The sequence below is a fragment of the Ambystoma mexicanum genome, chromosome 7q, assembly GCF_040938575.1.
Source record: "Ambystoma mexicanum isolate Mex_15411 chromosome 7q, UKY_AmexF1_1, whole genome shotgun sequence".
NCBI lineage: Eukaryota > Metazoa > Chordata > Amphibia > Caudata > Ambystomatidae > Ambystoma > Ambystoma mexicanum.
Window position 1 is genome coordinate 543,260,904 of NC_090941.1, and position 27,372 is coordinate 543,288,275.

The following is a 27,372-nucleotide window of genomic DNA, read 5'->3' on the forward strand; positions in this document are numbered from 1 at the left end:
AAGGGAAAACAATGGTGTATTGTTACCTATGTTCTTCAAAAAAATACTCTCCTGGTTAGTCTTATTCTTCTTCTCCCCGTCAGTCACTCTCTATCATTCATACTTTAAAAATGGGAAAGAGAACAATTTTAACTTAGTTCAACTGTCTATGCCTAGTATAATTCAATTTTAATGACCTATAGATAGTGTGAACATCTCCCCAAGATCTCTAAAACAATATAGTATTTAATATAACAACCACGTCCGATCTCTTGTTTGGACCCTTATAGCTTTTGTTGGTCCATATAAAGATCAGAGCGAAACTAATTGGGTAAGAGCGATAATACCCCTATTCAAGTTTCTACTTTCTACCGGTTTCAGTGATGTAAGGTTACTGTACCCACTTTCTTCAGGACAGTCTTCGATAAAACAACAGTGATATACTCACTAGTATCTGGAGTGTATTGGACACATGCTGTATATCTTACTACATCGTCCTCAATTGCCATGTGTGGAAACTAAGGTTGTGGCCTGGTAAAAAAAGTAGTACCAGGTCACTATTTTGTTTCAAGACTAAATCAATTAGATAGGAAAAGATACGTATATTTGCATTTTCTATATGCACAATCTGTTCCAAAAAATACCATTTAATATGGTCAAGCAAGTAATGCTAATTCACCTCAAAAGTCATTATGATGCTTTGGTGTCATATTAGGCGCGACAACTACCATTGGACACAGGTATAAAGAGTCACTGACCTGGGAACTACCAATGTATTCATCCACTTCTTCAGTTTTATGGACTGCACGGTCCAAATTTTGCACACCTCTGGGCCGTTGAATGGTCTGTAGCCCACTCAATCAAGTTGAGCTCCCAGAGGGACAAGAAAGCAGAGTGTAGAGTCAGGGGGCAATTCACCACGATTATCTATATATATCTTGCGTTGTAGTGCGCTCGACCGTCTATCTTTGTTGTGAGTACATACTCAAAGCTCAATTGAGTACCCAAATGGCTCCCTCCCAGCACTGGTCCATCCTTACCGTCACTGCTCTTCCTGCTTGTTAACCTATGCCGTTATTTGGTCTTACTTCACTATGTGGCAAACCGATATTCCAAACAGAATGGTTATTGTCAACGGTAGCTCGTCATGTCACTCTCTACTAGGAGTACGACAGAAGTGTTTGCCAGGCAGGTCAGCCATCCCCTAGTGGTGCTTCTTAGTACAGCAGTGCAATTGAGATTTTACCTTCAATGAGGGAGTGATCTTTTAAGATGCTGGGTATTAAAAAAAAAAAAAAAAAAAAAAAATCACACCTGTTTAGCACCTACACGTTGCTACAAATAGAGTCTATGTAGCATTGTAGGTGACTGCAAACCTAGTGCCCGTCTATCAATAAGGAATGCGGCGAGCACTTGCATGATGAACCTAGTAGTTAGACGCCTGTGGTGAGTTGATTCGATATAACAGTCAATATTGCCACTACGTCTCGAAGGCCGTCAGCCTAGTATATGTGTACCAATGAGGCGTAGGGCGGGCTCTAGCATAATCTAAGTAATGAGCCGGCGCCAGCATGATGGCAGAGGTCGCTGTGGGAGACATTATAGATAATTGTCAGGCCTGTCTTATAGGTGGTCCATACAGTGGGTGCATTATCACCTTTTGCCCCTGGATGGTATCAAGGCAAGACTGTGCTCTCTACCTCAATCTTCTAAGGAAGTTTATTGGAGCATCGGCAAAGTCTGCCGGGGTATGGCCTCATTTAAGCCTTCCCGGTTGGTATGTAGATGCGCTATCCAGGTCTGTTCTCTTTTTATTAACAAGGATTGAATATCGCCTCCCCTCCATAGACAGATCACTTTCTCAATTATTGTCCAATGTATATCAGTTGGTGTGTGATGGTGTTGTCGGAAATGTGCCACCATGGGCGCATATTCGTGTCCAAGTCTGAAAAAGGACATATGTTATTGAATCCGTTTTTTGATTGGTCTATTTGTCATCCCAATGTACCTTAATTGGCATGGACACTTGATAAAGTAGATTACGTTCATGGTGTTACAGTTGGTGAAAAACTTCTGTTTCCATGGTGTTCTAAGGCCAAGGTCTAAAGTTTATGTCTGTGTTGTCAGAGGAGGAACAAGTTACTTACCTGTAACTGTTGTTCTCCAGCATGGGTCTGGCATGGATTCACATGCTCATGAATATTCCCCGTCGTCAGGCTGGGAATCCTCGGTAAAGAAAAAACCAGTATCAGTTTCGTTTCTGATCTGTCTTTCGTAGTAATAACCAATCACTGGTCTCTGCGTCATACTGACCACAGCCAATGACTGCCCTCTACCTAAGCACCGCCTCTGGCAGCCATCTTCAGATTTGGAAGCACGTGAAGTGGCAGTATGACCAAGTGAAGAGCCGCAGAGGGGTAGGCGGGAGGGTTCGCATGTGAATCCATGCCAGACCCATGCTGGAGAACAACAGTTACAGGTAAGTAACTTGTTCCTTCTCCAGCATGGGGTCTGGCATGGATTCACATGCTCATGAATAAAGAATACATAGCAGTACACACATGCACAACCACGGGAGGTGGCAAAGGCTCAACATTAAGCATCACATCAACTCAACATTAAGCATCTTACCTCCTCACCAGGCTCACCTCAGGCGAACAGGTTGCGCAGCACTGCTTGGCCGACCCTGGACTCCTCCCTGGAATCCCGGTCGACGCAGTAGAATTTCGTGAAGGTGTGCGTCGACCTCCACGTAGCAGCCCTGCATATGTCCAGCAGGGGCACACCAGATAGGAACGCCGTGGTAGCTGCGATCGCTCTGGTGGAATGGGCTCTCGGACGGCCAGGCAGCGGTCGGTTTGCCAACCGGTGACAGTACATGATACAGCCGGAGAGCCATCTGGAGATGGAAGCCTTCGAGAGAGCCTTCCCCTGATTGACAGGTCCAAAGTTCACAAAGAGTTGTGACGTCTTCCGAAAACCCTTCGTGCGGTCCACGTAGAACTTCAGCGCTCTAGCTACATCCAGCGAGTGCAAAGTCCTCTCAGCCGGCGACGAAGGCGACGGGAAGAACACAGGCAACACCAAGGTTCGTTGAGATGGAAGTCCGACGGTACCTTGGGCATGAAGGAGGGGTGCGTCCTGAGCACTACCCTCGTGTCGTGGAAAGTCAAGTACGGGGCCTTGCAGGAAAGGGCCTGGATCTCTCCCACTCGTCGTGCGGAGGTGATGGCCACAAGAAAAGCTGTTTTCCACGATAGAAACTTCAACGGGGCCGAGTGCAGAGGCTCGAACGGAGGTCCCATGAGCTTGGTCAGCACCACGTTGAGCTCCCACGCCGGGGCCGGAGCCTTCACCGGCGGGAACGATCTGAACAGTCCCTTCATGAACTCTTTCACCAGACGATGAGACCACAAGGACGTCCGCCCCGTGGTTCTGGTGTATCGGGAGATCGCAGCAAGATGAATCTTGATGGACGCGTGTGCCAAACCAGCTTTGGCCAGCGTCAGCAGGTACGGCAGTACTTGGGGAGCCGTAATCCGTAGAGGGTTAATCTTCTGTGCGTGGCACCAGACAGAGAACCTCTTCCATTTGTGTCCGTAGCATTTAAGAGTCGAGGACGCCCTGGCCTTTGCAAGAACCTCTCTGCAATCGGCCGGTATGTCGTATCCTCCAAACTCTAGCGCTGCAGGAGCCAGGCCTGCAAGTTCAGCGACTTCGGGTCGTGGTGGAGGATGGCGCCTCCTTCCCTGGAGAGTAGATCCGCGTCCGCCGGCAGCTTGATCGGCGGGGACGCTGACAAGTCCAGAAGGTCCGGGAACCATATCTGCCTCGGCCACGCAGGTGCGACGAGGATCATCCTGCACCGTGACCTCTTGAGCTGGTTGACGAGCCGGATTAGCAGAGGCAAGGGAGGGAACGCGTAGAGGAACAGGCCCTCCCAGGGGAACGAGAAAGCATCGCCCATGCTCCTCGTCTGGGGAAACCTGCTGGCGAACCTCCGGCACTTGGTGTTCGTCGCCGTCGCGAACAGGTCGATCTGGGGTGTGCCCCACCGTCGGAAGAGGCGATCCACCAGATCCTGCCGTAGTTCCCACTCGTGGCACGAGCGCAGCTCCCTGCTGAGTGAGTCGGCGATGGTGTTTTTTATCCCTGCCAGATGAAACGGCACCAGAAAAATCCCTTGGGCGACGGCCCAATGCCACAGGTCCTGCGCCTCCTTGGACAGCGCTGGGGACCTGGTTCCGCCCTGTTTCCTGATGTAAAACATGGTGGTGGTGTTGTCGGTGAAGATCCTCACCACCTTGCCCTTGAGGGACGGAAGGAAGGACCTGAGGGCCCAAAACACTGCACGGAGCTCCAGGACGTTGATATGCAGGGACTTCTCCGTCGGGAGCCAGAGTCCCCTCGCGTGCAGATTTTCGGTGTGCGCTCCCCACCCTTCCAGGGAGGCATCCGTGGTCACAGTCTCCTGGTGGGCTGGGGTCTGGAAGTCCATGCCCGCCGTCAGATGCGCGCGGGTGCCCCACCACCGTATCGCTCGTCGGAAATTCTCGTCGAGCTTGATCCTTTCCTCGAAGCTGCCCGTCGTCTGGATCCAGCGCGCATCCAGGAATTCTTGCAACGGGCGCATCCGGAGCCTGCACATGGGAATGAGGTAGATGCAGGAAGACATCATCCCGAGGAGGGACTTGATGGATCTCACTTTGGCCGCGTCGGCCACCAACATCCGTTGCACCTTGCCCAAGATGGTCCTGGTCCTCTCCTCCGACGGGGAGGCCAGAAGGGACACTGTGTCGAGCCTCGCTCCCAGAAACAGTGCGACTTGCGCGGGCACCAGGTGGGATTTGGCGTAGTTCACGGAGAATCCCAGGTCCGTGAGGAGTTGGACGGTCCTTGCCGTGTCGACCACGGCGAGCTCCTTCGTCTTGGCGCGGATGAGCCAGTCGTCCAGGTAGGGGTAGACGTGAATCCCCTCGCGGCGCAGCTGCGCCGCCACCGGTGCGAGGCACTTGGTGAATACCCTGGGTGCCGACCGTAGTCCGAAGGGAAGGGCTTTGAACTGGTAATGACGCCCTTGGACCACGAACCTGAGGAATTTTCGGTGCCCCTTTAGGATGGGAATGTGGAAGTAGGCATCCTCCAAATCCAACGACGATAGGAAGTCTCCTTCCTCCAGTTGACCCAGGACGTGCTGGAGGGTGACCATCCGGAACTTCTGCGCCTTGATGAACTTGTTCAGCCGTCGCAGGTCCAGGATGGGGCGCCATCCTCCCGTCTTCTTCTTCACGAGGAAGTATCGCGAGTAGACTCCGGAGCCCCGAAGCCTCTTTGGGACGAGTTCGATGGCGCCCTTTCTGAGCATCGCCTTTACCTCCAGGAGAAGTTGAGGGACGTGAAGTTCTTTCCTGGCCACGGGGGGGACGCGCGGGCACCTTCTTTGAAACTCGAGCGCGTGGCCCCGGGCCAGGGCGTCCAGCACCCAACGGTCGGTGGAGATGGACTCCCACACGCTGACGAAGCCCGCCAGCCGGCCTCCCACCGGGGTGCTTCGGTGGGGGCCCGACCCCACGGCCGGTTCAATCCTGCTTGGACGCGGCCTTGCCGCCTTGACCTCCTTGGCGACGACGGCGGGGTCCGCTAGACTTGCCTCGTCCTCTGTAGGCCTCTTGCGACGACGAGCGGGCCGCTTGACGGTAGGAAGCGAAACCGCCGCCGGAACCTTTGGAGGCGCCCTTGCCTCCGCCGCTCCGAAAGGGCGTCCGTCGTTGCTGCAGGACTCCAAGGGCCCGGGCCGTCTCAGTATCCGCCTTGATGGCCTGAAGGGAATCGTCCACTGTCTTCCCAAACAGGTTGTTCCCGTCGAAGGGCATGTCCAGGACTCTGGTCTGGACGTCCTGCCGAAAGTCCGTAGCTTTGAGCCATCCACGACGTCGAAGGCAAATGCCGTTGCCCAGCTGGCGGAACCCAGTGTCGGCGATGTCCGTCGCCACGGTGATGGCGTGGTCCGAAGCCACTTCACCTTCCTGGAGGATCTCAAGGGCCTCCGCCCTCTTGTCGTCCGGCAGAAAATCCAGCAGGGGAGCTATCTTGTACCAGAGCTCCCTGTCGTAGCGGGCCACGATAGCCAAGGCGTTGGCCGCTTTAATCGTCGTCGCTGCCGACGAGATGACTCTACGTCCCATAGCATCCAATTTCTTCCCCTCGCCGTCCGGCGGGGAAGTCGATGTGGAGGCCGCACCCCCCCCCCCCCGCTTTCTTCCTGGCTGCCGCGGAGACGACGGAGTCCGGGGTAGGCTGCGCCCGGAGGCATAGGGGGGCCGTGTCCGGGACCCAGTACTTTTTCTCGTACCGGTCTCTTCTAGCTGGCGTAGTGGAAGGGTTCTTGAGGAGGGAAAGGCCCTCATCCCAAATGTCGTCCAACAGAGGCACTGCGAGGACCGTCTTCCTCTTGGCCTCGCGCCGCTGATAAAGGAAGCCTTCCTTTTTCTTCTCCTCAGGGCAGAGTTGGAAAAGCTCGGAAGCCCTGGAGATCATGGAGTGGAAAGATCCGATCTCGTCGGGCGGAGAAGCCCTGGTGGGAGGCGACGACGGAAAATCCTCGTCGTATGCCTCGTCGTCCGTACCCGTCGCTGCCGTGTCAGTCCCCGTATCATCCCCTCGGGTGGACGGGGAGGAGGCCTGGACGGGGCGCGACGGTTGAAAAGGAGGTGGAGGATGGATCCTTCTTTTCTTGGTAGGGGGAACACCAGAAGGTCCCGGTTCTGGATCCCCCGACGGGAGAGGTTCCTCCGTCGGTAACGGTAGCCTCGTCCTTATCTCGGTGCATAAGGACTGTATGGCCAACAAAATGGCCGCCGAGTTGTCTCGCGGCGCTGGCAGAGGGGAATCCGACGGGCGAGCAGGGGCCCCGTCGGTATCCTCGACGATGTCGTCGTCGTCACCCGCGTCGGGGTCCATTCCGACGGGCTGGCCTTGTTCCACGCCTAGGCCGTGGCTTAAGACCTCGATCAGCTCCTCTTCTGAGGTTGAGGCCGAATCTACGACGACGCCCTGCCCCCCCTTCTTCTTCCCCCCGGAGGGTTTCACGGGGGTCCTATCGATGGGCACAAAAGAAGACTCCCTCCGAGGAGGCAGGGAGATTCTGGGCCCTGAGGTCGCCACCACTGGCGCAGCCTCCACAGGCTGAGCCAGGGCCGCCGCGACCGTTTCGATAGAGGGCTTGGTCGGATGGATCAAGGCCTTCACCACCTTAGGTGCGCTCACCGCCTTATCCTTGAGGGAGGGGGCACTGCCACGCTCCTCCTCTGCCTTAGAGCTCGACCGGGGCCTCTCCAGGAGCTTCGCCGGGTGCTCGGCCTTCCTCTTACCCGACCCAGAGCGTTGGCTCGTGGTTGATGGTGCCGGGGAGGGTGCGCCCTGCCTGGCGCCCGTAGAGCCCGACCGTTCGGCGCTCCCGGTGCCAGCGGACTCGCGGTGCTTGGCCTTATGTTGGGCCCCCGTCGCCGGGGCGCCCTCAAAGGTCTTAGAAGACCGCTCGGATTTCTTCTTCTTCTCGCCAGACGGGCTCTTACCCTCCAGCCAGTTGGCGAGACGTTGATGACGGTCCTTCATGGTCCGTTCCGACATGTTGCCGCAAAACGCACAGTCCTTCTCCACGTGCGTCTTGTCCTCATGAAGGCAGTAAAGGCAGAAAGAGTGTTCGTCTTCCTTAAAGACGTTCTGCAGCTGGCATCCAGGGCAGACCCTGAACAGCTTTCCGGGCGTCGAGCTTCCCTTCTCCTGGGCCATCTCCGAGACCGGGCCTGAGAAGCTTCTGGAGTCCTCCGAAGTGTAGCTCGACGAAATCTTCACCCTTGAGGGGCACAGACGAATCCGACACGGGTCCCCGTTGATCGGATGTAGGATCGGTGGAGCTTGAGGCTCTTTTGACCGAAAAAATTGAAGTTTTTTGTGAAAAAGCGCGAAAAAAAGCACTAACGCTCGAGAGCAATAGCACGAGGATCCCAACACATGAACGTGCGGTAAAAATCTGAAGATGGCTGCCAGAGGCGGTGCTTAGGTAGAGGGCAGTCATTGGCTGTGGTCAGTATGACACAGAGACCAGTGATTGGTTATTACTACGAAAGACAGATCAGAAACGAAACTGATACTGGTTTTTTCTTTACCGAGGATTCCCAGCCTGACGACGGGGAATATTCATGAGCATGTGAATCCATGCCAGACCCCATGCTGGAGAACATACATTACACTGTCCACAAAGAGAATGTCCTGAAGGTGGGTCCATATCCCACAGCATACCTTGGCGCTCAGAGGGGTCAGTTGATAGGAGATTGTACTAATGTATCACATACATCTTTCCTCTTTTTGATTTCAAATCTCGGTATGGGTAGATTTGAAGATCCCACATTAAGTATTCCCCCAGGCCTTGCCTGTCAGTGAACACGCAACCGTAGGTGGCATTCCCAGCAACTTCCTCTCAGCCCTGGAAGGCGTATCAAACCAAACTAAGAGCCATGTTTCAGGGGAGCTGGGGGGGAGAGGGGAGACAGCCCGGGATCATTGTACCCATAATCCTATGGATTTGCTCCCAGAAGGGTCGTATGTGTACGCATTCCCATACCATATTTATAAAATCTGCTGGACCCACCTGACATCTAGCGCACCTTGCAGACCTATCTGGGTAGTACCTATTCAATTGGGCAGGGGTGTAGTATGCCTGATGTAGAAACGAAGTGTATCAAACAATATCTGTTGTTCAGGGAAACTCTTTGGGAGAGCATACAGATCTGCCACATTTTGAGTCAGAGTTCATTCCCCAATGACAACTCCCACTTTGTCCTAAATGTGGTATGACCTCTCGCCCGCTGCGCCTTTATAAGCTTGTATAGTGAAGACACCAATTTAGGGATTCCAGGTGGGTTGACCGCAAATTGAACCGGGTGGAGCTCACAGGCATGTCGGGAAAAAGCGCGGCCACAGGCTATGAAGCTACTCCCTCAACCTGAATCCAGCAACATTGTCACAGCATTCCAGACACCCCTTTCCTTCAGTACATCAGCAAGGATCAATCTACCATCCTGCACCATGTCTCCAAGTGTGTGAATTCCCAACCTTTCAAAATGAAGCTTTAATACTTTCTCGTGTGCTATTCCAATCCCATTTACGGCATTTATTGTAAATTCAGGGGCAAACCTCCCTTCGCCCCGCCTCTATACTGCCCGTTCCCAGGCAGTGACATCAACTGGCTGTACCTCCCCAGCTGCCTTTCTCTTCCTCCCCATAACACCCCCTTCAGGTCATGCGGCCATGTTGTCGCCTTCTCCAGTCTAACATGTAGGAGCTCTGCTGATGGGTGCCACCACCAAACAGAGTACTGCACCTGTGTCGCAAGGTAGTAAGCAAACAAATCGGGGTATTCCAGACCTCCTTCTTCAAACAGGAGGGTCAGAGTATTAAAAGGAGACCCTGGTTTGTCTCCCCGCCCACACCAGGCTCACCAGAAGACTTTTTACATGCATCCAAAATCTAGATGGGGGAACCACTGTTAAAAACATAGCGCAGGACGTGGCTTGGGGCCTTGGTGCGAAGCATGGCTCCCTAGAAGCTCCTGGTGTGCTCCGGTTCACAAGCAGAATATTACCGGCTTTCCTTCCCGATTTTGCGTGCGACTGAAGATATGGGACGCCCGAGCAATGCGGCATAATTCGCTTATGAATTCCAGTATCCGCTCACTGTACCTTCGGCGATAATTCCAGCGGAAACTTATGGTCCGGGATGGCGTTTGTGAAGAAAATGGCACCTGCTGCTTTCTGTAGAAGGAATTCTGCCACCGCAATGGAGGAGGGGCCCTCTGAGCAAGGCAATGCTCGTAGCCCAGCCCGATCTGCCGGGGGGCAGCGGTGACAGCATAGCTAGATATGCTCCAAGGCCCTGGGAAGATCCACCCATCCCCTGCTCTCTCACACAAGGGCTACCGGAGATCATCGCCGTGAGCGCGGCAGTTGCCCCACCCCTCACAGCCGCCAGTTCCTGCAGTCAACTCTGAGTAGGCCTGGCGGGCAGCAGACCTTCAGCGGCAACACAATTTCGGCTGCCCTGCCTCTGTGGCGAAAACTCTCCCAACGCCTGCATCAACACGCTGAAGCTGCCGGGCGTTCCTTTGTGCTGCTCGACCGGGGGTGCAGCACTGTTCCATCATTGAGCACTCTCCAGGTGCTTACTCCATGTGGATGAGCCCCGACTCCTCACCCGGCTCAGCGTCCTGCATAACCCTCCTCTCCGGATCCCCCCAGTGACTCTGCCATTGGATCCCCCACCCCGTGGGAAGGCTCCCACCTCCTCGCTCCTGGGATCTCTCAGATGCCTGCTGATTGAAGGTGAGCCCCGGGAAGCATAAGGGCTAACGGAGGAGGAGGCAGAGATTTCGCAGTGCTCCTTTAGTGTGGCGATGGCGGCCCTGGGGTGGGATACACTCTGAGGGGACTCTGTGACTCTGTCACGCGCCAAAGCTCTGCCCCGCTCCACCCACGCTCCCCTGTTCCCGCCAAATGAAGGGGAGCCCTAGGAAGCATATGGGCTAACAGAGGAGGCGGCGGTCGAGATCCTGCAAGGCTCCTTGGCATTCCAATGGTGGGGGCCCCAGCGAGGTGGAAAGAAGCATGCTCTAGGGGGAATCTGGCATATGCTGAAGCTCTATTCCCGCACCGCCCAAGCACCCCTGGACCCGCTTAAGGAAGGTGGACTTTGAGAGACACAGGGGCTAACGAAGTCGGAATCCAGTAACACGCCTTTGATACACCAGCTACACTGCACCACCGCAGTCCTTGGGGCGAAATGAGCGATCTGGGGGACGCTGAGAGAGTGCCTGCGCTGGAGCCCTCCCGAGGGGCCTAGAGGCTGGGTCCCCTCGCAGATAGGCTCTCTGCGTTGCTTCCCGGGACACCCCAGTGCTCCAGAGGATCAACTGCACCGTGGGTCCTGTGCCCCCCCTCTCGAAGGAACCCCGGACATGTCATCGACCGCCGCTCAAGACTGCCTCAGAAAGGGAAGGATGGTGACACAGGAAGGTCCACCATACTCTTAATCATCGTCTCCCATCAGGCCACAATGGCAAAAAGTGGCAAAACGGCCAAGCAGGCGGACATAGCGGTGGTGATGAGTGGGGGCACTTTGGAAAAGGCGAAGAAAGGCGAAATATTAGCTCATCCATCATCGAACTGGCCCTAGCCTGTCAACTTTAGGCGCAGCTCAATCTGCCACAAAATCGGACTTAAATGCCCTTCTGCAGGCCCTGACCAAGGAGATTCAGAAGGGTACTGAAGAGGTCTCAAAGAAAATCAGCCTCCTTGACAAAAGAGTGGCTGAGGTGGAATCCCGAGGTGGAATCCCGCAATACAGAGCTGGAAACTGAGTGGTGTGACCAGAAATTCGAGTGGGCGCACGGGCAGGACAGGATCACTGCCCTAGAAGCAAGATGCAAGCAGTTGGAAATGAAATAGGAGGGCGCAGAAAATCGATCAAGGTGCAATAACATCTGCCTCAGGGGCATCCCATCCACTGTCCTGGACCCAGACCTCGGGAGGTATGTCTCAAGACTCCTAGGATTCATCATAACTCTCCCAAACGATGCCCCACTAGAATTAGACCGTGTCCACAGAACGGTCCCGAGGCGATCTACCTCCTCTCCGCTGGACGTCCTGGCCGGGGTCCACTTCTTTAAAGTCAAGGAGGAGATTATGAAAGAAGCTAGAGCGATGCAACAAATCAACTTTAGAGGATCAACCATCCTGCTCTAACAAGACTTAGCGAACGTCACCCTTCAGAAACGAAAGGAGCTCAAAGTAATGGAATGGCTACGTGGAAAGGGTATCCTGTACCACTGAGGATTCCCAACATCAGTGAAATTTACCTGGGAGGGTGCCCAAAAGCAAATGCACTCGCTGAGAGAGGTTGAACGTTTTCTGGGAATCCGCAGGGAAGGTGAAGCCTCTGGGGCTGAGGAGATCCATCAGAGTCCCTCCAAGAAGCAAACAGGAGCGTCTTGGACGCAGGTCAGCAGAAGACGCAGGGTCCGCGGCCCCCTCGGAGGGCCCCCAAGCCTGACTGATCACCACAAGCTCGGTTCGCACCCCAGAGGCTAAAGAATCACTTGCGGGAGTCTTCGGGAGCACATCCACACAAGTCATTATCCCTACACTCTAAAAGTTCCAGTGCTACTGTGTCCTGGGAGGGGTGAAGATGAGAGGTGGAGGGGCAATGCAGTTTGGCGGTAATAAGGGGGGCCTCCCACCCTTCTTGAGAAAACACCAGTCTCTGGATGCAGCCCCCAGCGCCCCTCTTCCCAGCATAATCAGTAATGTTATCGTCCTGCTCAAAGCCGGGTTGGGCCAAGCTGATCTTAGTTGCTCGGTGCTGGAGCACCACCAGTTGCCCTGTTTGGTAGGATGCATTTAGTCTTACCATTTGACAAGTTGGGGAGGGGTGAAGGGTGGGGGAAGGAGGGGGAAGCGGTTAGACAGGAGAGCGGGTGTTTAGGTTTTCCTCATCTTCTGCATTTAGCTAAGATTTCCAACACATTGACACATACGGCCATACTAAACAAACACGCAGAATCAGTGGACTTACACAAGAGCGACATGCATGATCCCCAGAAGGGATGCACATATAGCTGAACGAACCATTAAGCCCAATGGGGTTGGATGAAAAGAGCGACTTAGGATCCTCACATGGAACGTCCAAGGCCTTTACTACCCAGGGAAGCGCAGGTCCGTTGAGAATAGGCTTGGGTTACTGGAAGGGGATCTGGTCGTTCTTCAGGAGACCCACCTACTGCACGCCAATGAAAAACGCATCAGATTTAGGAGGTACAAAAGGTTTTTTTTGCCACTTCTGGGGAGAAAAAACGTGGGGTAGCAATTTTACTTAGTGATAAGATCCCCCTAACAAACATTACAGATAAAAGAGACCCCGGCAGGAGATTCCTTATGGTGAAGGGACACCTAGCTGAACGCCCGATCACTATAATCTCTATTTATTGCCCCAATGCTGCCGAGGACAAATTTATTGCGGACCTGATCCCAACGATCTTGGCCTTCGCAGAAGGGGTCCTGATCATGGGTGTGTACTTTAACCTGGTTCCCGACCCCCTGGTTGATAAAACTCTTCCACCAACCAGAGCTGATTACACACAGGCTCTATCCCTAGCTAGACTCCTGAGGGAAACAGAAACTGTAGATGCATGGAGGCTACACAATAGTCGGGCAAGGGACTATACTCATTACTCGCATGCACACAAGGGGTTCCTGGGTATAGACCTTTTGCTTATATCTGGGTCCATCTACCCATGCTTGGACAAAATAGACATACACACCCAAACAATCTCAGACCATGCCCAAGTCTCTGCAATTTTCAATATCTCAGGCTCCACTCATCCCCCCCCCCCAGAGATTCTGGAAACTGCATGACCCCATTCTTTTGGATGAGAGCATAAAGAGGAAAGCTGGGGAAACGCTCACCAACTATTTCACCGAAAAAGCAACACCCAATATGGGCATAGCCATCCTCTGGGACACCATGAAGGCGGTGGTGAGGGGTACTCTCATTAGCGCTGGGGCGGAGCAGAAGCAGATTTCGAAACTAGCCACAGTCAAGTTGGAGGGGGAGGTCGTCTCACTGGAGAAGTAACTGCAACCCCATAGATTGCAGAAAACTGAGCGGGCATGGAAGAAAGCTAACACTGCACTCAAAATGCACTGGGCTGATCGCACCGCCAAATCCATGGCCTACACCAAACAATTTTATTACAGCAAAGGTAATAAAGTGAACAGAGTACTCGCGTACAAATTAAAGAGAGTCCACAACAGGAATAATATCTCTACACTGACTGGAGCTGACGGTAAAAACCCTTTATTCCGATAAGGACAAAATGGAAGAGTTAGTGAGACACCATAGGGCAGTAATGTCTGGTAAACCCACTCTCCGCAATACTCTCCCCAGTTACTTCTCCAATCACGCCCCTGGTACCACAACCTGCTTTCTTAGCTTTAGAAGCTCTGATTACATTGAGGAAGTTAAGGAAGCCGTCAAAAGCCCTAAAAAATACTGCGCCGGGGCCCGACCGGCATACCGCAAAATTTTATAAAACCTATGCCCACATTCTGGCCCTACAATTAACGGCCCTGTTTAACTCTTTCTTACCCACTGGCTCAGTTACCAAATAAATGGCTGAGTCACAGACGATCCTAGTTCATAAACCGGGGAAGGACACGCACCAGGCAGCCTCCTATAGGCCCATAACCCTTATGAATAACGACGGAAAAATATTTTCTAAAATCCTAGCGTCATGGCTGAAATCACATCTCACAGACCTAATAGCCCGTGACCAGACAGGGTTTATACCGGGGAGGGGGACACTAGACAACATTCGGCGTACTGTTGACCTCAGAGAGCGCATCTAGGTCCGGGGAGGGGATGGCAGTATTATCACTGGACGCGCACAAAGCGTTTGACCTGGTGGACTGGGGGTATCTTAAGTGGGTGTTAATACACTATGGCCTCGGCCCTAATTTCACAAGATGGGTAATGGCCAATTACCATAGCCCCACCACACAGCTCTGCGTTAACGGCGTCATATCTGAACTGATTAATATAACTAGGGGCACCAGACAAGGCTGTCCCCCGCGGCATTTTGGTCTTCGCCTTATCTATGGAGCTGTTTGCAGACAGAATCCGCCGAAACCCAAAAATAAAAGGGCTCACAGTGGGGGAACCTGAGTATAAGTTCGCGCTATATGCGGACGACGTGCTCTTAACTATGACGGAGCTGAAAACATCCCTGTCCCCCCTATGGGAGGAGATTGAATAGTTCGGGCGGGTCTCCGGCTTTAAGGTGAACCTAGACAAATCTGCAGCATTGGCAATCAACCTCACTAAGAAACAGCCCCTTGTTACCGATCCCATGGTTAGAATCTGCGATCGAGTACCTTGGTGTGCAAACCCCAAAGACATATCACACTTATACTCAAGTAACTTCCCCCATTTGCTGGGGGAGTTCTGGCGAGACTTGAAACAGTGGGAGTAGCAAGAGATCTTTTGTTTCGGGCACATCGCCGCAATAAAAATGAACCTGGTCCCTAGGCTGCTATACCAATGCGCTGCGCTTCCGGTAAACATCCCATCAAGTGAACTGATCGCCCTGCAGAGAAATATACCGAAATGTATCTGGGAGGGAGGGGTCCCAGAATCGCAAAAAGGATCATGCTCAGAGGGAGGGTCTTGGGTGGAATGGGAGTCCCGGATGTGGCTAGATATGCACTCGTGGGCGAGCTCTCCCACGCATACACAAGGTCCCAGTCCGCTGACCAACCCCTGTGGAAACAATTGAAAGAAGCCTGGTGCCGAGTTCCCCCGGCAGGGCTCCCTCACAGACCCTCGGTAAAAATGAACACAACACAGAACCCCCTCTCGGCAACAACCGCTATCGTCAGCAGCTGGAAGACAGCAGCCCGATATTGGTGCTGCGGGGGCCACTTGCGGCGACTCACCCCTATTTGGAATAATCCTGACTTCTCTCCTGGGGTTCCCCCACATGGCTTCACATCATGGAATGAGGGTGGGCTGGGAAAGCTGTCAGACATCTGTGAGGACGGGCCCCCCCCCCCATCTTATTTGAGTGGTGCAAAGAAAAATTTGGAGCTGGCGAGACCGAGAGATTCCATTATGCCCAACTCCGCCATTGGGCCTCCCACAGAACAGTTAGGGAGAAGGTGGCAAGGGAACTCGCGGCACTCGAGACCTCCTTGCTATCAACCGCCCAGAGAGGCAAAATCTCACCACTCTACCACCTGCTGGACAGAACGGACCCAACAAAAAAGGAAAAGTAAATGTTAGACTGGGAGAGAGACCTAGGTCGGGAAAGAGGTTGAGGATTGGGGCAAGATTTGGACTAGGTTGCATAAAAGCACACAGTATCTCGTATAGGGAAGGAGGATATAAATTCTGCTATAGATATTACATCACCCCAGTACAATTAATTAAAGCCAATCCCGACATTCCCTTAAACTGTTGGCGTGGGTGCTCGTCACCCGGGTTCCCTGTTCCACCTGATGTGGTCCTGCCCGAGGGCTGAGACCTATTGGAGGGAGGTTATCGAGCACATAAAAGCAATTACTGGGTTGACATTACCTTGGGATCCTGGAATTGTGCTCCTGGGAGAGACTAGGGGTGGGGAATTCCCTGTGTCGGGGCAGAGATCGCAGCTCTGCACTCATATCCTGGAGTATTAGCTATATAGGCAAGGCTCTAGAAAAATCCAGAAGGACCCTCTATACCCTTATGGTGGTTAAAGTGTTGGGAAATTGTGGTGGCTGAAAAGGTTACGGCAATCCGGGCAGGAAACCTGAACTATTTTCTCAACACATGGGCGCCGTTCATGGACTACGCTGAACAATACCCATGCCTTATCTGAAGACCTCCTCTAACGCGCTGGCTCCAAGGCAGAACTCTCAACTACCGCAAGAATGGGGATCAATGATCGCAATCTGTTGATGTGAAGTGTGATGCTATTGTCAATGTGTTTTTTCTCTGGCTGCAAATACTCCAATAAAATGTTTGTTTAAAAAAAAAAAAAAAAACATATAGCAGCTTTGGAACGACTACCATTTTAGCCAGGGAGATCCTCACAGCCTGCAACAGCGGCAGGAGAATCCACACCTCCAACCTTACGCTCTAGCTGCTCCCGTGTTGACACAGATTTCCATGCAAGTTCGGGGCAGCTAACACCATCACACCCAGATACCGGATGCCCTTAGGGCAGCATTTGAAACCCTCCCCGATATCCCCAGCGTGCGCCACACGTGTCAGGGGCAGCACCTCCGATTTAGCCCTTAGTACTCGCCATAGCGTGAGATCTCCTGTACTAGCGGCCGCACATTTTTTGGGGGGTTTTTAGCATACAAAAGCATGTCGTCAGCGTATAATGACATAGTAGAGACATTGGAACAGATTTTGACCCCTCTATGGGCATGGTATTCCCTTATGCTGCAGGCCAGGGCCTCAATTGCCAGGGCATATAGTATAGGGGATAGGGGACATCCCTGTCTGGTTCCCCTAGTGGGTTCGATGTAATCAGATACCATCTGATTTGTTAGCACGTTGGCTTGGAGGGCGTGGGGGGGTTAGTACACAGGAGCCTAATCCATTGAAGATACATCTAACCTAGTGACAGGATAGTTTAGCTCAGTGGCAACGCGCTCGTCTTGGAAGCAAGACGACGCAGAGCAGCACAGATTCGAATCCCAGGTCCACGCTTAGAAACTCTTTGGTATTAAGCGCGTTATAAATAACCGGTAATAATAATATAATATAAAAACCTAACCCTCAGCGACAAAGGACTTTGAATAGGAATGGCCATTCAACAGAGTCGTAGGCCTTCTCAGCATCTAATGCCGCCACCACAATGGGGACCTCATCATCTACATTGTGCATCAATGTAAATAAGCGTTGCAAATAATTTTGGACGGACCTACAGGGATAAACCAGGCCTGATCCGAAGAATTAGGGCTGTATATGTGGGAGAAGCCTATCAGTGAGCAATTTAGCAATGATCTTGTTATCCGTATTTATGAAGGATAACGGCCTGTATGAGGCACACTGGCAGGGATTTTCTATCGGGTTTCAACAGCAATGTCACCAACGCCGCCCTCATAGATTACGGCAGTACTCTAGAGCAAATGGAGTATTGATATATACTGCGCAGATGGAGGGCCAGGAGCTTTGCATATTCTTTGTTCATATCTGCAGTTATGCCAACCATCCTGGGAGCTTTCCCATTCGGGAGGGACATAATCACCCGACATTCATGGAATAGGTCCGAGTGCACAGGGTCGAGCCATCCCAGAGCTGTGCGGACAAGGAATTGCATAATCTCATCCCACGTCACCTGTAGCTGAGAGGAATACAACTGGTCCTAGTAAGTGCGGAACACTGTGTTGATCTTCCGAGAGTCTCTTACTAGGTCCACCATGTAGTCTGTAATCTCAAGGATAGAGCCTTGGCATCTCTTCCTCATTATCGCCCAAGCCAGGGTACAACTAGGCCTGTCCCCCTCACCATAGGAGGTTGCAGCAATAGGGTCCCCCAGATACTTCTCCCTACAAGCCAACTCTGCATATTCCCCTCTTTCTCTTGACCACATTCGGATTGCTACCCAGCACCTGTTGTTGCTCCAATTCCCTAATCTCCCCCTCTAGTGTGGCCATAGGTCTATGTAACGATTTCAACCCTCCCTTTCCTAGAAATAAAACAACCCCTTATACAAACCTTGAGGTCGGGGACCAAACCCACATTTGTCTGAAAGAAGACCTGTATATCCTGCGCAATTTCATCTGTGAACACTGCGTCCTCAAGGGCACGAGCTAGGAAACACCACTGAAGTGGGCGGGTCACCTGATCCAGCCCAGACAGCGTCACCACCATCGGGGAATGATCCGATCGTGTCCGAGGCAGTATTCTGGTGGTGTTCACTGATATGGAGAGGTCTGTCGTGATCATAATATAATAGATTCTGGATGCTCTATCATGCACCCCTGAATAAAACAAGTGCTCCCTTTATGTGGGGTTGAGGTGTCGCCAAGCAGCTACAGGGCTGTGATAGTCTGCTATGCCCCCTCGGCTGAGTTGAGGACGAGTGGTGCATCGACAGGGACGGGGCAACAAAGTCCCCCACCCATAGGAAGGAAATTTGTGATTGTGGGATGCACAACTGTGGAAAAAATCTGGGGAATCGACATTTGGGGAATTGATGCACATTTACCTGCTAGGCGAAGAAATCATCCCTCCTCATCAAAAATCTGTCCATGCAACCGAATGTTCAGGGACCTGTGTATATATGTTGCGACCTCTCTGGAGTGAGACGAATATGAGGAGCCATATCTATGTAACCCCACCATGGTGCCCCAGGCAGTGTACCGCCTTTAGCTAAATGGGTTTCTTGGAGGCACAGCACATTTACCTGATGCCCTTTCACGTGGTTCATAATCAAGCAGAATTTCTTCCCATTTGTCAACCCATGAATTTTCCAGGTCATTAACGTTAATTGCTCTCCCTCCCCCATCCTGCAAACATATCAGCAATATTTTACCAGCCCACCTCCCCCCGTGGAGCGCAGAGGGATAGCTAAGCGGGTGTGTTGTGCCCCCAAGGAACAGCAACTATATAAGTAAATCAAACGTGACGTGAATACCGTGCTCACCCCAGCCCCCCTTCCCTCCCGCACCCACCCACGGCAGAAACTCCAACATACCGGCTGCAACTCTGCCCCCCAACAAACTAGGGAAACTAAACGAACCACCCACCTACGCAGTTTCATGCGAAAATGGGGAGCCGTTGGCGGTCACATTGATTTCATGTGACTGATGACCCACACATGTAATTCTCTGTGGCAACCATTTGCATAAGGAGAACTAAGGGCCGCTCAAGAGCCCACTCATATCAAACGCAGAGTAGGTATCAGAAAATAAAATGCATAGGACAGAGCTACTTTTACTTGGTAGAGCTCAGCGGATGGGTCTGCGTTGGTCGTACGGCTGAAAAATCGCTCTGCCGCCTCTGGAGATGTGAAGAACCATTTTCCCCTCATTATGAAAACACCCTCAATTTTGCGGGAAACAGCATAGCATAGCGGACATCATTTTTCTGCAAAATATTCTTGACAACCTGGAAAGTTTTCCTCTGCTCTTGAACTTGTGGGCTAAAGTCCACAAACACACGGATTGTGCCAGAGCCAAATCGTAATTTGCCCTTCTCCATCGCTGCCTTGAGGATCACATCCCTGTAGTTGAAGATCCTGGTGATGATAGCCTGCTCAGGGTCGCCCAAGGCGGTCTAGCTGCCAGGGACCTATGCACCTTCTCCACAAGAAACATGCTGGAAACAGGGGGAGAGCCTAGGGAATCCATAAGCAATTTCTCTACAAATTTCTCTGTATTCTCAATCAGGGTGGATTCCGGGACTCATGGTATATGCAGGTTCTTGCATGACCTTCCTTCAAGGTTATCATTCTTGCCCACGACTCTTTACAGTCTGCTGTAAAAGCACAGCTTCTCTTAGTAATTCTGACACTTTATGTTCTCCGATCCCCATCTGTTGCTCTGCCTCCGTCATACGCCTGCTCAGTTAATCTATCTCGACTGCTGAGATGTCAACCTTGCAAGTGAGTGTGTCGATCTTAGTCCCCAAATTGTCTGTGCGGTCCTTCAATGCTAGGAGGGTGTGATGCAAGGCTGTTACATCAATCTGCTAGGGGGCAGGGAAGGCAGTTGTCGGGGGACCAGCTGATCTGATTTGGTGAACTGGTCCATTTTCGCCTGTTTCTTTTGGTTACCCATGCTGATCCTCCACAGCAGTTTGGATGCCAAGGGGACCAGGCGATCAGCCCTCTCTGGGCCAGGCACCCCTAGGCCACCCACCAGCCAGTCTAGGCCCCAGCCAGCAAGGGCCCCACCTCTCAGTGCAGCGCCACGGGAGAACCACAGAGTGGCTCCACCGGGGCCGATGAGCTACAGCGGTGGCCTCGTAGGACCAGGGGGGAGGATCAAGCACCTCACAGGCCACCGCCAGGACCACCACAGGACTCCCAGTCAGGCCCCTCACAGCTCCATGCGGGACCAATGAAGAACCACAAGGTGGCCCTTCAAGGCCTAAAGGGGAAGCAGGATCAGTGTAGTAGGGGCCGGGGCATCCCTGTTATGTCTGGGGGGATCCTTCCATCACAGGAGAACGGGAATCGCTGCAATCCGTACCTCACACAGCTTCACTGTAGGTCATTCACTTCTCCGGTTTGCATCAGGTTACAGGATGGTGCACCCAGAGGCTCTACACACCCGTACTCTTCCACAATGTCTGGCTCCAGTAGTGTACCACCCAGGGATGTATAGCAGGGCAGATAGTCCGTTTGGGGGCCAGGCAGCCTCCTCTAGGCAGGAACCACCCGACTCCCATTGCGACCGACAGCAAGTTCCAAGATGCAGCTTACCCTCGCTCCACAGCAGCTCTCCAGAGGCTCCCGGCTGCCCCCTCCAGGCCGAGGCTCACCGTCGCTAGCAGTCGCAGATAACGAGTGCGGCGGGAGGCTGTTTTTCTGCCCCGCCTCACAGCGGCTCACCGAAGGCTCCTGGCTGTCTGTGCCAGGCTGGGGCTCCCCGACCTCCACCATGGCCGACAGCCACAAATGTCTCGATTGCAGTGGTGTGCTGCAGCTCACACCCACTCCACAGCGACCCTAAGCAGGCCCCCAGCTGCACTGCCCCACTCAGTTCATCCCGCTGGCGGCAGCACCCAACAGTAACAGAGCAGGGAAGCCTGTCTGTGCCGCACACCGCCCAACCACAAATCCAGCGTCCAGGGTAGGTGGGCAGGCCAGCCGCTCCGCGTCTCCTCGGTCACAAGGCTATATATGCCCACATAGAGGAGCTCTGCAGCAAACAACTAGCCCAGCAGGTGTTTTATTTAGAGTTATAACGAGTCCCTCTCTTAACTGTCTGGTAGTCCCTTTCCCTATATTACCTTCTATACAGAAGGGTAACGTCAACAGTATGGGCAAGGTCTTGGACTCTTTTTCTACTTCTTCCTGGATCCACAGCTCACTTGTAGCACCATCTGGCTCATGTATGTTTCGTTCTGGTCTTACAAAGCAAACTTGCTCTGTATCTTGGGTCAGGAGTGTTTTTCTCCAGTCAGTGGTATCAGCGCTGTTCTGCAGACGGACTGCCCACAACCGTTGCTATATGGTCACGCCACCACCAAACTATATTGAATCATGGTGCTTTCTTCAGCTCTCAAATGCCGGTCTCCCAACGGCTTTGGCTCTGTGGCAGAGCTCGATTGGTTTACACAGGCTCTGCGCTCTGCTAGAGCTCTGCCTCCTTCCCCGCTGTTATGCACAGGGGGCTTCCCCTGGTTCTCCCTGCTTTCTGGCTTCTCCAGACTTCTCAACCTCTCTCGCTGGCTCTCACTCTCGCTTGTCATATCATCCCTTTTCAGCATCCCGGCACAGTCCATTGGAAGGACTGATTTAAAGGGATAGTCTTAGTTTTCTGTTGTGGATATCGTAAGCGCACTTCATCTTTATGGAATTGATAATGTTCCGTTATGTTAGACAAATCCATATAGGCCATCACTTTGAGGGCATTAGGGAGTTAATCACGGGAACAGAGTCCTTATCCACAAGGGGGGGGGGGGGAGAGTCTCTCATGGTTACAGCAGATAATAATAATAATAATAATACAAATCCATGTATGTATTTGTACAAATTGAAGGCATAATTTTTCGATAGGAATGCTTACAAACATAAAAACAGTAATTGGGCCATTTCCACAAGTGTGTGTCTTCAAATTGAATTTGTTAATGAACGGACAATGAACCAAGTGATGCTAGGCAAACAGTGTGTCCTGTAATAGGGACAGAAAAACGACAGTCAGGTGGCAAAGGAGAGTCTGTTCTATCTGCAGTTTGGACTACTCCCAAAAAAGACATTACTGCAGCATTCGACTTGCATGCACCCTCATGAAACTCACAAAGGAAATAAAGACTCTCCTCTTCAAGGAGCACCTTCTTCCCCACCGTAGACACCCTCGATCACACCTGCCAGCCAACCCCATGTCACCCCTAATTCCTTCTCCTGTTGCTTAATTGTACCCAACACAGCCCTCATGTAACTTGTGCCCTTCTTACTGTGTTGCTATTAACCCATTGTTGTACAGCACTCTGCCGCTTCTCGTAGCTAGGTCAGCAGTCACTCCAATAACAAAAATAAATGAATAATTCAAAGCTTCATGAAAGCAATGAAGGCATCAAGTTGATGCTCCATAAAACACAATTCAAATATTATCAAAACAGACTTATGACATAGAAATGGGCTTGCTCTTTTGCGTATTCCTTTTAAGACTGTGAGTAAAGGTCTTCAATGAATAGCCAACATTAATGAGTTTTAGAACTGCTTTCATGTTTGAGGCATCAAACACATCCCTAAAATGATCTTTGCATTGCGTATACTTTCTGCAATAGTTACCCGAGCGAAGTACATTGAGAAGTTCTGGCAAGTAACTCTTTAGTAGCAAAGAGATAGTTCTGTGACTTGAGCAAAACAAGGACAACTTTAGTGATTGTAATTTGCCATAAAAGCTTCAGCATTGGCCATTGTGGATTGATGCCCACCACTGTAGGAAATCAGTTAACTCAAATGTTCAAATTCTAAGCTGGAAACACAATGCCACTAGTGTAGGAGCATTACATTTGAACATCTAATGTTCATGTCCTTAAGCGTTATAAACAAGTAAGAACCACTGCATATTTCGGTAAGCCAGGTCTCTTTCCAAAGAAATACTAACCAATCTGATAAGCAAGCACCAAAAATCTGCAGCATTGTAAAAGCAAGGGAATTTAGAGGGCAAGGACAACAGTACTTGATCATGAACGCTGGTCTCCTACCACAACCGGGTGACTTCCACCGACCACTACCTACTTCCAACTGCCACTGCCTCATGACTTTGCCCGATTCTCATATTTTTGACCATGTGTTAGGTCACCCTCTAGCCTGGCTAAATACAATCAATCGTATTAACTATTAACTATGTTTCTTTCTTTGGTTGTACTATGCAATTTTAGCTATCACTTGTCACTATAGGTGGTGGTTATGCACTAAATTCTTTAAGCACAAATCTGCTCTAGTGATGTATAAACAAAATTATATTACCTTTTCAGTTGCCAAAAAGGTTTTGTAAATGTTTTCAAAAAAACAAACTGCATTTGGTAAACTGAACCTTTTTTATTAAAAAAACTATGCCAAAAAATTCAAATGCATGACTATGAAATGCATGCACAGCGAATTAAATAAAAGCTGTACCTAGTTTCTAATTTTGTCGACACATCAATTGATTGGTTGAAGTACTATTACATACTGAAGAAATTCAAATGTGTGTTATATGACAGAACAGGTTTACAGTAATTAGAAAGTAGACCGGGAAAACACAGTGGTCAGGACAACCCCCTTGTGTATTATGTTTAAATAGCCTATAGTCCTGACACTTCTAGGGCCCTCCCTCCAGTTACCAATGACTCATATTTAGCCTCTTCTTATTGCCGGTTGTCTTTCCAGACTCCCTCCACAGCCAAATCGCTCCAAACTATCGCCCTAACCACTTTCTCCAAACATCCACACGTCGCCTTCCTAGGACGTCTCTTTCATTCTCCTACCATGGGATGTTCTAGGCGTAGGTGTTTGCACGTGTGCATCCCAATTACTGTGGACATGCAATTGGTTCCTGGGGCATTGCTTTCCTTCCCCAGATGTAACATGTGAACAAGGACAAGAGTTACACGGAGGCCGGACCATGGCTTTAAAGGGCACTTTATTTTGCTGAGGCTGTCTTGGGCTGAGTGTGCAGTTCTCTGCTCGTGGTAGTATCTTGCCATTTAAGGGCAAGTAGCTTTGTCCCCTTAAAGTGCAAGTATTATCTTTGGCCAACATGCAACTCTGTCCTGCACAGTTATGGGGTCCAAGTGAGGGATACCAGGGTATCCTACCCATACCCCCACCGGACCTATCAGCCACTAGCTTGGGAGCCTGACTGCATTCGATGGTTCAAGGGTAAGGCAGGAGGCGTCCTCATAGTGGTAATAGCCCAGATATCTTATAAAACCAGTATCTTTAGGGGACAGGGATTGCAGATAGCTGGGGCATCTGGCCCCTTATTCCTCAATGGACTAAAAGAACTGTGGTGTTTTCACTAAGCCAACTCACACTGGCCATGCACACACACCTGTTTTGTGCCCATACAACCTGAGGTTCATTAATTCCTGCTTCATAACTCTAAATGCTGTAAGGTGACCGTGAAGAGATTATCAGGGCACTTGGGCTCTGATTAGACGGCCAGGGAGTTTACCTATCTGCCAATGTTATTGAAAGCTTGTGCTAATTAATTCAATTTATTTTGTAGAAGAAAAAATGTGTGTGATTGTCAGAACATGCTATGATAATGGCCGAAAGAATGAGACAGCTGTTGAACATTTCAAGCAATGTAGAGGAAAATAAAGAAAAAAGGCCAATTCTCAAACTTTAAAATGACAAAGACCTCTGATAATTTACCCGGAAGTCCACTCCTCAGCACAGGCAGCAAAGACTAGGAGTGCTGTAATGGGGGGCAAAAGGACTGTATCCTACTTTCCTTTACTGCATTTATGTTTCAGTGAAAATATGCAAGAAAAATCCTTTCCGTTACTGTGGAATTCCACCTTAGATGTAGGCTTTACAACATCATAGGTATGGCACAGATACAAGAAGTGATCCTAAGGGATCGCTTGTTCTGAGAGATGATAATTGATATGATTTACTAAAGACAGTTTTTGGGTTTCAAAATAAATAGCAACTAATATTTCACATAATTAACAATGGAAATGAAAATACACCTGACCTGTACTTGCTTTATTGTATTCCCTTCAGGATTCTCGAGATCACATATTAATTCCTCTTTTCTTCTCCTCAATTCATAAACTTCGTTCCTTTTTTCCAGAAGATCAGTTACAATTGTTAATTTCTTTTCTGCTTCTGAAAATAGTTGCTTGTGAGAAGCTATCTTTTCCCGATACATATTGTTTCTTGCAAGCAAAATTTCAAGATCTTCTGTTTGCATTTTTATTTTATATTTCAGTTTTACGATTTGTGCGTAAAGAGATTGGTTGTGGGTTGCCAGGTTAACACAGGTGAGATTTGCAGTTTCAATTTCATCCTCATTCTGAAAAATGTCTTTTTCTGTTTTCTTTAGTTCAACTGAAATAATCATTCTTTGTTGTTCAAGTTCACTGAAGTGAGTCTGCAAGACATTTGTGTATTTGTCAGAGTACTTAATGATATTGATAAATTAAGTAAACTGGCATCATTTACAAACGTCTTACTTTGTACTTGTAATTAACTCTCTGGCATATCAAGACAAGGATCTTTCATGTTAATCTGAAATGTTTATTTTAAACATTGTGGAAGAATGTGATCTATGTTTGGTGAAACAAATAAACATGGACACAGTAACACTTAAAACTTCAAAAATAGGAAGGCACTTATATCCAGCAGTGATACTCTTGTACCTCGCCCTGGCCCCGATGGAATACCCAATTTAACATAACCATAAACCCGAATATTGGGGCACCATCTTATATCATCTCTTCGAAAATGTCATAAATATGGGTTTTATACCCGTTAGCTGGAAAGAATAAATTCTGATACCGTTATTTAAATAAGGGTCTATAGATAATACCGGAAATGATCGCCTTCGTGCTATGACAGATGCGTGTGCGAAGATATCTTCCAAGCTCCTACTAGTGGAAATGAAAAGGTGGATTAAAAAATACAACCTTTGGCTTTTCTTGTGCGTCAAGGAAAGAAGAGAGAACATGACACTCTTTATATATGCTTTATAGTTTATGAGAGTGCCTTTGACACTGTAGACACAAAGAGACACTGGGCTAAACTTCAGGAGTGGAACTTGAGTCCTATTGTCTTATTTAATTTAAGATGTTTATTCTGACACGGCGACTCAAGTGAGTTCAAATCAGGAGGGTACACTCAGCGGTAAAAAAATAAATATATTTTTGGGTTTAAACAGGGGTGCTCATTAGCACCGACATACAATTTATATGTTGCAGATATGGGGCAGCATATGAAGGATATTTGTACCTTTCCACCAAAAATTGAAAATTAATTTGCAAGTTGGCTTGTCTATACGGACGATACCTACCCTCCCGATTGATCGCACTTCGATTGGTTTACAATGCAGGATGCATTGTCGATGTGAGTATTCCCAGATAAACTATTTGAGTATTAACTATAATAAAACTAAAATGATGGCTAGTGCTCCAAATAAAAAGGGAAGAAAGCAATTTAGATGGCCTATGGACAACAGAGTCATTGAAGTTGTGGATTACTATATATACCTGCGGGTCTACATATCCAACCCCATGAGTGTAAAGGCCATTGAAAACTTTGTTCGACAAAAGGTCGAGCATCGATTTGTAGCTATCCTTAATTTGATCAGACAGAAGACGGGATATTCAATTGAAGCCATTGTTAAGTTATTTAAAACCTGCATCGTACCGTGTTTGGCCAATGGCCTTTTATGAATAAAGAAAGAATGTGGGTTAAGACATCAGAGGGAAAACTTTGGAGAAGAGCGTTGGGGTTGTCAGGGAATACCCCAACGCAGGTGATTAATTGCGAATTAGGATTAATATCTCTCGAAACTCAATTGAAAATAAGAAAGGGAATTTTCTTCCTCTGAATGTTAGACAAGAAGGACGATAAGAACAATTCTTTTGCCAAATTCAATAACCTGCAATCTAAAGATC

The 27,372-nt window shown here is 50.1% G+C and overlaps 1 protein-coding gene across 1 annotated transcript in view; it reads right to left on the minus strand.

The window, feature by feature from the left end:
* CCDC122 (coiled-coil domain containing 122) overlaps positions 1–25,839 on the minus strand; it is a 140,457-nt gene extending 114,618 nt beyond the window's left edge. The window contains exon 1 of the mRNA XM_069639040.1: positions 25,449–25,839. Coding sequence (XP_069495141.1) covers positions 25,449–25,817 — 369 coding nt within the window. The 5' untranslated portion in view covers positions 25,818–25,839. The remainder of the gene's footprint in view (positions 1–25,448) is intronic.
* Positions 25,840–27,372: the final 1,533 nt, after the last annotated feature.